The following is a 13,123-nucleotide window of genomic DNA, read 5'->3' as shown; positions in this document are numbered from 1 at the left end:
GGTCGCCTCTGCACTCTCTTGCCTTGACTCGAATCAGCTAATCGTCGAGATACGGATGGACCAAGACTCCTTGCTTCCTCAACGCCGCCGCCATAACCACCATAACCTTGGAAAAAGTATGAGGTGCCGTCTCAAGACCGAACGGCAGAGCACAGAATTGAAAATGCTGCCCTAAGACAGCAAAATGAAGAAAAACGCTGATGCGTCGCCCGGATGGGAATATGTAGATAGGCTTCCGTCAGATCCAACGAAGTGAGGAACTCCCTCGACTGAGATCCAATGAAGTGAGGAACTCCCCCGACTGAACTGCTAAGATGATCGAACACATCTCCATCCGAAAGGAGGGAACCTTCAGCGCCCCGTTGACCCTTTTTCAGATCTAAAATAGGCCGAAAGGAACCCTCCTTCTTGGGAACCACGAAATGAATCGAACAACCCGCCCTCCCCCTCCGAGGTGGGAACGGGAACCAGAGCCCCCAGATCGATCAAACGAAGGAGAGTCTGGCGAATTGCCCTGGCCTTGAGCCAGATCGATCAAACGAAGGAGGGTCTGGCGAATTGCCCTGGCCTTGAGCCAGATCGATCAAACGAAGGAGGGTCTGGCGAATTGCCCTGGCCTTGAGCCGAGAGCGACACGGAGATCCCAGGAAGAGGACCGTCGAACTCTAGGGCATACCCTGTTGCGCACCAATTCGAGCACCCACTGATCTGACATGATGTGGGTCCACCTCTGGTAAAACTGATGTAGACGAGCACCCACTCAAACCAGAGGCTGGACCCACACATCTTCATTGAGAAGCACGCACCGTGGCAGAACCCGCTGAAGATGCATCCTGACCTCCCAGATGGCCTCCACGAAAGGGCTGAGTAACCTGAAAAAAACCAGCCTCTAGGCGCACCATGTGACCTAGCCAGCCTGTACCGCCAAGCATCTCGCAGACAACCACACCCCAACAGCCCTAGACCACCTGATCCAGGACGCATCTCTGGCAGACGTGGAACCTTAGCATCCCCAAGACTGCGTACCAACTTATCCAGCTCTTCTCCAAAAAGCACAGAACCCTTGAAGGGAAGAGAACACAACCTGGACTTGGAAGCCGCATCTGCGACCCAACCTCGAAGCCAAAGAGCCCGACAAGCTCCCACAACCAATGCCATATTTTTTGCAGACGCTCGCAGTAAATCATAAACAGCATCCGCCAAGAAAGAAGAGCCCATCCCCAGCTTGGCCAGTTCCTGCACCCAGAAAGATCTGTCCACCATCGGATCATCCAAGAGCTCTTCAGCCCAGCGGAAGCAAGCCCGAGCCACTAAACCTCCACACACTGAGGCCTGCAGCGACAAGGCAGACAGATCAAAACTACGCCTAATAAAGGACTCTAACTTCCTATCTTGGGGATCCTGAAGAGCAGCCCCCCCCCCCCCATCAACAAGAATAGCAGTGGCTTTGGTGACCGCCGTCACCACCGCATCTACTGTAGGAAGCCTTAGTCCCCTATCTTCCTGCGGAAGAGGACAAAGCCTCGCCATGGCTCTAGCCACCCTAAAGGCAGAATCTGGGGAGAGCCACTCCTGCATGACCATATCTCCGAGGTCTTTATTCATGGGAAAAGTACGGGACTGACGAATACCCTTAACCAACGGGTCTACCTGCTTTACCTCCCCCACTGTAGTCTCAGGAGATTGATCACCACCTGATCAATTCAGACAGCTCATCTCTATGAAAGATCCTCACTACCGAGGGATCTTCATCTGGCAAGGAACCCTCCTCCTCAGGACAGGTGTCCCAAAGAACTTCGTCCCCAAGAACACTGCACTCTTCGTCCGAGTGCTGTAAGGACAAAAACTCAGGGTCCTCTGACCAATCCAGACGTGGGGGCTTGGCACCTTACCCCCTTCTGAAGGTCTGCCTGCTGGGATCCTGACTTCCATGCCTGGAACAGACCAAATAAAAGTCAGGAGGGAAACCCATGCCCCCTGCGCTCTCCGGAAACCAGCCTACGTTCTGGCCCGGAAAATCCTGCAACGGCTGAGGCGAAGCCGCACGGCCGGCGGAATAAAAAATGGCAGCGGTTCCCGCCAAAATCGGAACCGCCGCCTCAGCACCCGAGTGCGAGGATGCATCAGCTGAGCCCGAACTGACCCCGGGAACCTCCGCAGACAAGACCAGAGGTGAAGAGGCGGCTTCAGCTCCCCACAGAGCCTGCATTGTGCCCCCGGCACGTCCAGACCTCGGCGCAAACAAAAACGGCAACGGGACAGTTTCCCCGACGACATCCCTCAGGGAAGGGAGGAGGTAAGCAAAACAAAAGGCAGCAGCGGCCTACTCACTCACTCTCATGAACTGCACTGCAGCTCTCGCAGCCAGACCCAAACCAAACAGAGTGTTCCATTTTTTTTTTTTTTCTTCTTCTTCCCAGCCCGGTTGCTAATAGCTGACAAGGGCAAAGGCACTCAAGGTTCCTGCAAGATCACAGGAGCCGAGGCACAGGGCTGACTACTCAGGAGAGCACAGCAGGGGGAGGGACCCAACCACCGGTGTGACACCCCAGGGGAAAACGGAGCCCCACCGGACCCACTTCCCCGAAGCACACAGTTTTAGCCCAAGTACAGGGTGCTAATTGAAACAAGAGGCCTAAAAACAACCCCTAAGCCTACAGACCAGACTGCTCAGGCTGCACGTCCACCCTCTGCTGGAGACCAAGATTTACTGGTTGCTTGGGGGTTGGCAGGTGGCTTATGCATTGTTAAGTTTTAGTGTTCTCAGTCTCCCTCTGCTGGTAGGTGTGCATAACCCAAGCGTCTTGGCAGGTCTGGAGGGTCGCTGAGGAAAGTATTTCATGGAAAGGGTGGTGGAGGCGTGGAATGGCCTCCCAGTGGAGGTTGTTGAGTCAAGGACTGTGTCAGAATTTTAAAAGATGTGGGTTCGCTTAGGAAAAGTAAGAGTTGGGGGTTACAGAGGATGGGCAGACTGGATGGGCCATCTGGCCTTTATCTGCCATCATGTTTTTATGTTTATATATACATATATATATATATATATATATATGCATATTTTTAGTGTTTATATTTTAGTGATGTGTCTTTTTTAATAACATGCTTGATTTTATATTTTTTTTTTCCATATCTGTGTTGCTGTATATTATGCTTTAGGTGTATCTGTATATTCATATTTTTATTTATATGGAATTTGTTTTAATTTACTCTATTTTATGTATTAATCTGTATACTGTTAATGTGATTGTATTTATTTATAGCCCGAGACAGCCCATGTGTGGGTGAAACACAGCATGTATCGGGCATTGTTGGTTGAATAAATTCATCTTCATAGAGATTTCTTCGTCTGTTCTGCATTTTGTGTCACCGCTCACTCCCTAACCAAGCCCAGCAGAGCCACAGTGCCCCAGAGTCCACTGCATGAAACAGAGTACAGTGCTTCAAGCGCTGCAAATTCAAGGCACCAGGTATAAATACCCTTCTGAGCTCAAATTACCAGGGAACCCCATACTACAAACCACTGAACTTTCACAGGGAAACAAAGAGAGACATCAAGACTGCCTGTCTAACCCCAGGTAGAGAAGGACAGCAAATATAAAAATCAGGAACCAAGGAGGGGGAAGGGGGTGACTCAGCCACCTAACACCCCCCCCCCCCCCCCCCAACTGGCCTCAACCCCAGTCCAGCAGCAGAAAGAGGATTTGTTTTACTAGGTGTTTCGCTTATCTTCTCTCATCTGAAAACCAGGAAGACCCAAACAGGGAAAGAAGGAACCAAACCCCCAGGTACCAATAAGCAAACCGGGACTGCACAGGCTTACCACTGCTAACATCTGCTGAGACCAAGAACAGACTGGTCTTCAGGGGACTACACAGCTCACTTATACCAGTATCAGACTGCATTTCAAGGCAGAAGAGCAAGAATTTTAGGATTGGGAAGAACTTCTGATCTCTTTTGTTCCATCTAAGTAGTAGGGTAATGCATGCCTGCAGTCAAGGATATGAAGGGAAGACTGTTTCTGTAGAATGGGGGGGGGGGGGGGGGGGGAGACACGACCAACACACAGAACTTGAGATGAAATTCTGAAATGACTGTGCAAAATTTTGCGGATGGGTTCGAAGAAGCACTCTATTGTGGTGGAATTGATTATATAAAGGGTAGTGAACCAGCCTGTCCACCGACTTCTTGCTAATATTATGGCCCACTGGAGCACCATGACTCAACTTAGTCCAATCCTGGAAGACCAACCAGCCCTAGGACTCGGTCCTGGGAGTCAGGAAACAGAAAAAAAAAAAAAAAAAAGAAGCTGCACTAGTCCAATCTGCACCATCTACTGGATGGACTTGCTGCTGCAAAAATATTGACTCTCTCTAGGCTGCATCTGCTGTGATGTCACTGGAAACAGGTTTCTCTACCTCCATCTGCTGGTCGGGAAATACAACTCATTGATCTGGACTCCATTCTTAGAAATACTTATCCAGGAATATAGAGCAACATTTTAAAAGAGAACTACAGGAGTTTTAAGTAAACTCACCTGGGTCCAATTAGAAGCCCCACAAAGTTAATCTCTGGGTATTCATCCTGCGGAATCATCACCTTGTCACTTACACGGGTTGCTGGGGGTCTGAAACACAAATCACATTCTAAAGCTAGCTCCACACTGATGGTATATAAGCACCCCTCCACAAGGCAGGCAGTTTATGGGTCTGATATAAAGAGGAACATGTTGGCTTCCTTTATTTCACCTTCATTACTAAACAACTTCAGCATTTCTGTACACTAAACCATAAATTGTTGGCAACAACTCAGAAGAGTTAAAGTAACAAGAATCCCTTTAAATGTGGTTTAGTCTCCAACTAGCGCATGAGTGAAAAGGCGATATACAAAACATGGCAGGACAGGTCCATTTAGAATGGAAGCGAGTTGAGAAAACTCTTCCAAACTAAAATCAAGTGTAACCATACCCTCTCTACCATGCCATTAACCTCAACTTTCAAAAAAAAAAAAAAAAAAAAAAAGGACAGACCGTAAGCAGTAAGCAAAGTTACACATTTCTATTCTATCAGGATTTGTACACAGATCTCTGTGCCCACTCATGCTCACTTGTAATCAGCTGGTGGCTTAAAGTCTGGGTTGAGGCCCACCATCTCTGTGATTAGGTTGTGCCGCTCCTCTTCCAGCTTCTTCCGCGTTCTGAACTCACGAGTATTTAGGCGCTTCCCCTCACTATTGTAAATTGGCTCAGGGGAAGGAGACCTGCAGGAAGCACCCAGTAATTATTCCATCTTGTAATGAACACCATGAACATTAAAACCCATCTTGCATAATAGACCTATAAATCCTAATCTGCTAAATGCTAAGTTAAAGGGGGGGGGGGGGGGCAGGGACGGGACACAAATTGCAGCAAGGGTGGGACAAAAAAAAAAGTAATGTGATAGTAGAAAATGTCAACAGTAGAAAGTGTGAACATTATGCCAAAGTGAGCTTTTGACTCAAATCAATGTAGCCATATATATATATTTTTTTTTTAATTAGGAACACACCCAAATGGCTTGAAAGATTTAGCACTGTGGAACAAAAGGGGCAGGTGTGCTACAGGATACTGTAATAATTCAGCTAACATGGACAAGTTTGGTAGCTAAATCAAAATGCAGGAGTTCTACGGCAGCCAAAACCATGGTTGAGAACTTCTGCTCTGTTCCCCTTCAATGTGTCGCCAGCTTCAGTGTCAAGTTTCAACCAGTTCAGGCTGAGGGAGAGGGGATTGCTGGGTTAGAGAAAAACCAAGTGTTAAAATTATTCTGCAGCTTCCAGCAGAGGCTGCAGTGCCTGTAAAACCTTATCTCACCCACATTCTGGACCTGTAAACCACTAAAACAGGAGAGATCAACCTACTCCACAAAAAAGGTTTAGACGCTCAGAAAGTGGGTTAAAGGTAAGCCATAGCTACAAGTAAACAAGTGTCAGTTTTATTCACCACAGTGTTGTTTTTATTTACAGTAAGAAAAAAAAGTTACAGATCTACAATTTTAAAATTTCATCAACGCAAAATTTTAACTGCAAGCTGCAAGAATGGAAGAAGTTACTGGTGTCAAGTTATTAAACACCTTTTGTTATTGAACCTTTTCTACTGATTAGAGAACAAGAATTAATATCTGGGCATTTTTCAGCTGTCTTCTTAACCTAAAGTAGACATTTGGTCACACTGTTAAATACCAGAAAGAAAAGTTGGATCATAACTGAACATTATACTTCTATACCTAACATATCAAAACACTCAGAACCCCAAAAGCAACAGAAGAGAGAGCCATCCAGCATCCTAAACTTCTTACTAATAAATTTTTAATCTAGCCTTTAACGTCTATAAAACTTAAAATAAATAGTAATGAAGAAGTGAAGGACTTCTGCAATGTACAGTACCTTGACAGGAATTAGGTTGCATTTTGTTTCTTGCAGAAGGTCTATAACCCCTCCCCCCCAACATTCCCATTGGATAGCTTTATTTTAACAGAATCTTGGCATTGAAAAGAACCAGCCATCAGTATACATAGCATCAATTCCTTGTTCTTTAAATAAGGCCTGAGATTTCAAGACCTATCAGGCTCTACTGAATTCAACAGCATTATTTTCATGAAAAATACTTATCTAACATGCTAGACCTATAGCAAAAACAGATTAAATTTGAAGGGATTCACTTTGAAGTTGTCTTGCCATATTAGCACATATCAATTCAACTGAACAGAGGAACAGCAAGCAATATGCAAAAACTATTTAATTCTCAATCTCCTGAAGAGATTAAGAACCTTGGTGAAAGATTGAGTAACATTAAAACTAATTCACAAAACCAGACCACTTTAGGAGACCCAAATTTCCAAGTGGTGCTTGAAATGCAACCAGTTCTATTATGAAGAATTAATGATTCGAAGTGAGAATTTAATGAGGCCACATTTTCAAGTACATATATACAAGTAAATTGTTTTAGCAGCCATTGCATCACCTTAATAAAATTATCTTTTATTACAAAGAAATACAATCATTTTGGATCCAAAAGAAAAAAAAAAAAAAAAAAAGACTTTCGGTTGTGTCCCATGCTATTACACAACAGAAATCCCAGGAGTAAAAGGGGGTGTTCAGTCCATTTCTAAACTGTTTGTTGAATTAGGTATACACACACAAAACAAGTTTTAAACCCCTTCAAAAGTTTGACAGCAACTTTCCAAGCTGCAACAAGTCTGTAGAAATAAACTAAACCCCTTCAATTTAAAAATCAAGTCTCTGGATGTAATATCCCAAAAGGATGCTCAATGATGCGTGTTTAACCTATTCTGTTTTGCTAAAGTAGATATCTATGCAAAGGTCACCAAAAATCACAAAAGGTGTTTGTCCAGTTTAGTAACCACAGTTTTCAGGCTGGTCAAATGCTATGATACAATGGATTCATTCAGTGAAAGTCTAAACTCCGCCCCCCCCCCCCCCCCCCCAAAAAAAAAAAAAAAAAAAAAATTTAAAAAATACAGCTGTGGCGACTGCTGCTATTAACAGCATAGACCAAGATCATAGAACCCAAGCTGCTCTAACCTTCCTGACAGCTGAAAACTACTAATAAAACCAGCAATCAAAAGGCTACACAGAACTGCTGTCACCCATCAGCAAAGCCTGGCCATTTAATACTGTTTGCTGGGCCACTGTCTCAAAAACGGGTTTTTCTTATAGTCTGTTGCACAGACCTCAGTTATTCCTACAAAGAAAATTCACAGTTCTCCTCAGGGAAGAGCGAGCACACAGATGACTCAGAATGAGCACCCTAAAAGTATGATTCTACTAAGAAACATCCAAATGTGGTATTCTAATTCCTCTGAAAAACCCGACTGTGTAAAATGGTTCGTTTAACAAGTAAAATTAGCAGCTATGACCAGAAAGCTGAAGAAATCAGAAAACCCAAAGATTTCACTTTCACTGTTCCTTTTCTATATGAAAGAAATCCAACATGTCTGGAAAAACTGCTAAAACCAAGCATATTTGCTTGTGGCTTTTTACTTAAAAAAAAATCACAGTAAATACAATTTTGGTTAGAGAGATCAGGACCAGAAATCAAAAATTAGTTACTCTCATCACTGGTGCAACTTGATTTCTCAGGCAATTTCTTATTCTATCCATTAAAACAAATTCCCAGCCCCAAGCATCCTGACTTGAAAAAAAAGTTTCATAAGCGAAACTGCTATTATGTTGCGACCAAAAAAATGTATTGAGAAAGGTAAAAAGTGTTACTGTCAGCTGTACAACTGTATTCCCAACCTGTCCTCAGGGTTAGGGGGGATCCCCAGGTCTCCTGTGCGCAGTTTACGAGTCAGGTCTTCTATCTGTAGTTGCACTGGAAGAAACCAGGTTAGGAAAGAAAAAAGGATGGAAAAAAGACAATGTTACCACAAAACAACTCAAATCTTTACAACAAAAGTATGAAGAACTGGAGATTGACATGTCAATGTTTAGAGGGGGAAAAACTCCCTCCAAAATGCTCCAGACATCTTTTCTCATATCCCTGCTGAAGTAGGACTATTCTTATTAAAGATCACAGCCTTTACCAGCAATTAAACAGGGCGTTAGGTGAAGGAGCTGCCTGCTCCCTTGACCATATGCAATCAATTTCAAGTGGGTCAGAAACTAGAACTAGTAGCAAATAGTGTATGCAAGCCAGCAGAACACTAGCCCAGTCTATTTTATAAGCATACGCTATATAACAGCTGGGCTGGTCAGTTTATCTGGTACCAACTCTCAGCTAAATGTTTCTAAACTGGCAGAGAAACTACAAAAAAATTAGATTAATAGAACTGTTCTAATTCAGTAAAGGAGTCACCATGGTTTTTATTTACCAATACAGCAAAATGAAGCAATGGTGCTGGATACCCTCTCCCATCTCCAGACTGCAACATTCCACTCTTGTCCTGTGCATTCTCTACATTGTCAAAACCCTATCACACAAATAAAGTCAATCTTACACCCCTGTATCTGATTGCATTAACCTATTTAAATACAATGTCACTATGTGTTTTCAGGGGAATTGATGAATAATAAAAAAAGGGTCTGTTTACCAAACTGGTCTTCATAAATCCAAATAATAGAAAACCAGCAGCTAATAAGCTAATGTCAAGGTAGTTTCTCAAACTAATCACTAAAATTGCCAGCTTCACCAACTACTTCCATAGTAGTCTCCAACACACAAATTCTCCAAATCTATAAGCGTAGCTATTTTTTTTTTTCTTATACACTACTATACCATACCTAAAGATTTGAGCTCTACTAACAAAATCCACCCTACTCAGCCTGCACAGGAAGAGAACTTGCTGTAGAAAAATAAAATAAAAAAAAACTCAAGATACCTCAGTTCTTCTGTAAAGGGAAGAGGCAAGTTCTTATCAAGTGGATTCCAACCACAAGTACAATAAATAAGGTTTGTATTTTGTACCAGTGTTGCTAAACAATGCCACCTATTTAGAAAGTAACAAAGAATAGGGGAAGGGCTGTAAAAAGACCATTATGTATATCATCATGCTTTAGAGGTGGAGAGTATAATGTTGACAGAAACCTGAATTTAGTTATCAATATTTTCACAAATAGTTTTGAATTTGGCTCAAAGGCAGATGTGAAACAAAAACATTGCACACAGTTAAAATTAAACAACTTTTAAATTGTTGAGACGGATAACATATATACCTAGTTTGCACATCTGTTTCACCATTACACAACAGAATAAACCACTTTATCACCAGGCATTAAAACATTACCTCCCTCTCAGCAATATTAACCATTGTACATAGCAGCAGATTCCCAACTACAATTTTTAAGCTTTCTACAAACACCTTGCCACTTGTACACCCAATTTTGCCACCCTGTGAAGAATCCTCCTTGGCCACGAACACCACAAAGCTGTAATGGAGGCAGGCTACTGGTGAGCAATATACTGAATATCACAAAAAAAAAAAAAAAAAAAAAGCTGTAAATGCAATCACGGGTAGTGGGGGCCACGAAAACGACATGAAATCTACATCTCTAGTAATAGAACACTTCAAGTGTACATACACGATTCGGCCAAGCAAACACGGTAGGAAAACAAAACTGGTTACCTATGTAAGCTCTCTCCTGATCTCGAGAAAGTCCTGGAGGGATGACCGTCGGCATTCCCGGGATTACAGTTTTCTGGTCACATGTCTCGCTGTTCCAGCGGCTTCTCTTCCGCTTCCTGCTGAAATCTACTGCAAGACAAAACCAATCACACACAAAAATAAGAGATAACAGTTTAGGAGAAAGTTATAACAACTCTGTCTCTCCCACCACGGGTCTCATCTCCCTTTAGGTGCTAATCTGAACCGCCTTCACTCCTCTAATGCCCCCATCCCTATCATCGACTCTTCTTCTTTGGCATCTCAGTGCTCAGGGACCTTAACTGTCTTTTCTCATATTAACCTCTCTTCCCATTCCCTAACTCCTCACTCACCTCCCCCTGCAGCTTTGCCCGATTTCTGCAACTGGCCATTGACAGCTGCTGCTGATACAGCACCATGGCCGTCGGGAAAGAATCGAACGGAGGCGGAGAGGGGACCGGAGGTGGGGAGTGCACCCAGTGCGGATGCGCTTGAAGAGGAAGCGATGGGGGAGGAGGATAAGCAGGTTATAGCTGAGGAGCCGGGCCGAGAAGGGTAGGAAAGGGAAGACACAAGTAGCAACGGGCCCCGGCAGCTCGAAGCCCCGCTTGGAGCCAGCGAACGGCGGCAGCTATATCTTACCCAGCGGTGTGGCGTTCGCGCCGGTCGCCATCTGACAGCCGCCACTCCCCGCACAGATACCAGAAAAATAAAAAATGCACCCCTTTTTGTTCTTATACTATAAAGAATTCTCTTCACACAGCGGCGACGGAGGAAAGACAAAACAAAATGGCGGACCTCTCTCTTTTCCCTGACGCGTTACGCGTGGCGATAGAATTCCTTTTTTGTTTGTTTTGGGGTTTTTTTTACCACGCAGCAAATTTTCTGTTTACATAATTTAAATCATATATAAATAATAATAACAACAAATCCCACTTCAACAGAAATTTAACCGTCGCCAAGACATAAGCGGCGCGAGAACTTTCCCGAAACTCGGTAAAGGTCTTTTGAGCGTCCCCTCTTCTTCTTTCCTCTCACCTTATTGGTCGGAACAGACGTCCGTCATAAAGGCTGGGAGTAGGACGAATAGCGTTCGTCAACCTTTTTTCACCCCTTACTGCTATTGGCTGAATATCAAATGCGAAAGAAGATTGGTTCAGACTGTTGTCAGTCATTCTGCGTCTGCTAAAAGGAATACAAGACGTGAGGAGGAGCAGATAGGAAGAGTTTCTTTTCTTCCTTTTGATTGGCCGTTGCTAGGATGTCGTGTGGGGAAAATGGAGCGGTACTATTGGAGACTATAATGGAAAGCATCGGATTGGTCGATTTAGCATATTCAGCATCTTGGTGTCTTCACTTCAGGACAGGTGACAGAATCCATTTGTGCACAAGTGCGGGTACTGTCCCTATCAAACTGGCCAGTTGGTTCTCCTGTCAGTTCTTCTGTTCTCAAGTCCAACTCTTAAGCGTTTAACAGAATTTTATACTGCAGCTATATTCTTCACCATGAGTCGGACTGTTTTGCTTTGAAGTTTCTCTTATATATACTATCTGCTACCACATTTGTTTATTTCCGATCTGACGAAGAAGGGCAACCTTCGAAAGCTAATCAAGAAATGTATTAAGTTTTGTCCAATAAAAAAGGTATCATCTTATTTTCTTTTCCATGTTTTATTTTGTTTGATTTCTATTGATAACCATGAGTGACAAGAAATCTGGTTTTAAACACGGTGAGCGCTGTAAGGAAAAGTGTCTAAGGGATACTCACCCAAAATATATACGTTGTCAGAGCTGTGACTATAATGTGAGGTAGTGCTCTGTGCCCAGATGCTGCCTAGAGCACTGAAAATTCATGGAACTTAAACTAAGGGATTACCTTCAATCCTGCCCTTAGCCTTCTATCAACCAAGTTATGATTCACATTGTGAATATGATCTCTAAGAAGCACTGTAAGTCCGCAGACTTATAAAAATTTCCTCTGCTTCAAAAGTGAGCTCCATTAATTCTACAGTAAACAAGCCTATCTCAAACTGTGACGCTTTAATGCATGGAGTCTGGCATAAACATGCTAGCTCAAACACTGATTTGGCTCAGCATTCGACACTGATGCCTTCACTCTTTGACTTGGTGTCATGGGGCCGGCTCCACCTTCATATGATGCATTTGGGCCCTACCAGCAGAGGGCTTTCCCCTACTCCCTTGAATCGGCATCTCTTTCATGGTACACACCCCCTCCAAATCACCAAAAGCAAATGCTGGCACTGGAAGCTTCAGTACACCCCTTGATACCTGCAGCTCCTGCAGCCTCACATAGCCCTGCATCTTACCACTATCACAGGAGTTCTTCTAAGTGACACTATAAGTCACACTCTCATTGGTCCCATGACTCTAGCTCTACCTCAAGTAAGTCACATACTTCTCACCATTCTGACTGCAGATATCCATCAACCTCTGCCTCACCATCTAGTTTGCATGCTTATTCTGCTACCTCACATCTACGCTCTCTAACTTAAATGTACACAAATGCTTGACTTATTAAAGCAAATCCTCCAGCAGCATCAACATGCCTACAAGCCATCTTTGCACTCACTACGGCACATGTCTGCTACTCAGACATAACCCTTCCACGTTCATCTCTCTTCCCTCCAGAAAATGCGATGGTCTATATCCACCTCAGAATCGATGGAGGCTGAAGCTGTCTCGAATTATGGTTCTTCTTATTCAGATACAAGTGGACCTTCTCATCCTGCTCCTCCATGCTTTAGTATATGCTCAGGAAGAGGCAAACTGGACCATCCGTCGGACCCTTCTTTCCCGGAACCTACTAAGTCTGCTCAACCTGAAGATATGAATTATCTGTAATTTCTTTTGAAGATGACAGTCTCTGGATATTCCTTCATCCTCTGAGCTGGATCTGCAAGCTAATTGGCCATTGTCCTCTTATTTAGATGCCCCTAAAGAAATTATTGCACTTCCCTTGTACGATG

The 13,123-nt window shown here is 43.8% G+C and overlaps 1 protein-coding gene across 4 annotated transcripts in view; it reads right to left on the bottom strand.

Moving 5' to 3' along the window:
* The window catches only part of SF1 (splicing factor 1), a 143,196-nt gene extending 132,034 nt beyond the window's left edge, over nucleotides 1-11,162 (bottom strand). The window contains exons 1-5 of one of the 4 annotated variants that reach the window (XM_030219674.1): nucleotides 10,779-11,162; nucleotides 10,119-10,247; nucleotides 8,293-8,368; nucleotides 5,101-5,253; nucleotides 4,532-4,621 (exon numbers count right to left, since the gene is read on the bottom strand). In XM_030219674.1, the coding sequence (XP_030075534.1) occupies nucleotides 4,532-4,621; nucleotides 5,101-5,253; nucleotides 8,293-8,368; nucleotides 10,119-10,247; nucleotides 10,779-10,809 (479 nt within the window). In that variant the 5' untranslated portion in view covers nucleotides 10,810-11,162. Of the gene's footprint in view, nucleotides 1-4,531; nucleotides 4,622-5,100; nucleotides 5,254-8,292; nucleotides 8,369-10,118; nucleotides 10,248-10,489; nucleotides 10,686-10,778 lie in introns of those variants that run through there. The other 3 variants (XM_030219675.1, XM_030219677.1, XM_030219676.1) reach the window with 3 other exon arrangements.
* Between the last annotated feature and the right edge of the window lie 1,961 nt (nucleotides 11,163-13,123).

Source organism: Microcaecilia unicolor, chromosome 11 (assembly GCF_901765095.1).
Source record: "Microcaecilia unicolor chromosome 11, aMicUni1.1, whole genome shotgun sequence".
In the NCBI taxonomy this organism is placed as follows: Eukaryota; Metazoa; Chordata; class Amphibia; order Gymnophiona; family Siphonopidae; genus Microcaecilia; species Microcaecilia unicolor.
This window is presented reverse-complemented; position numbering and strand designations above follow the sequence as displayed.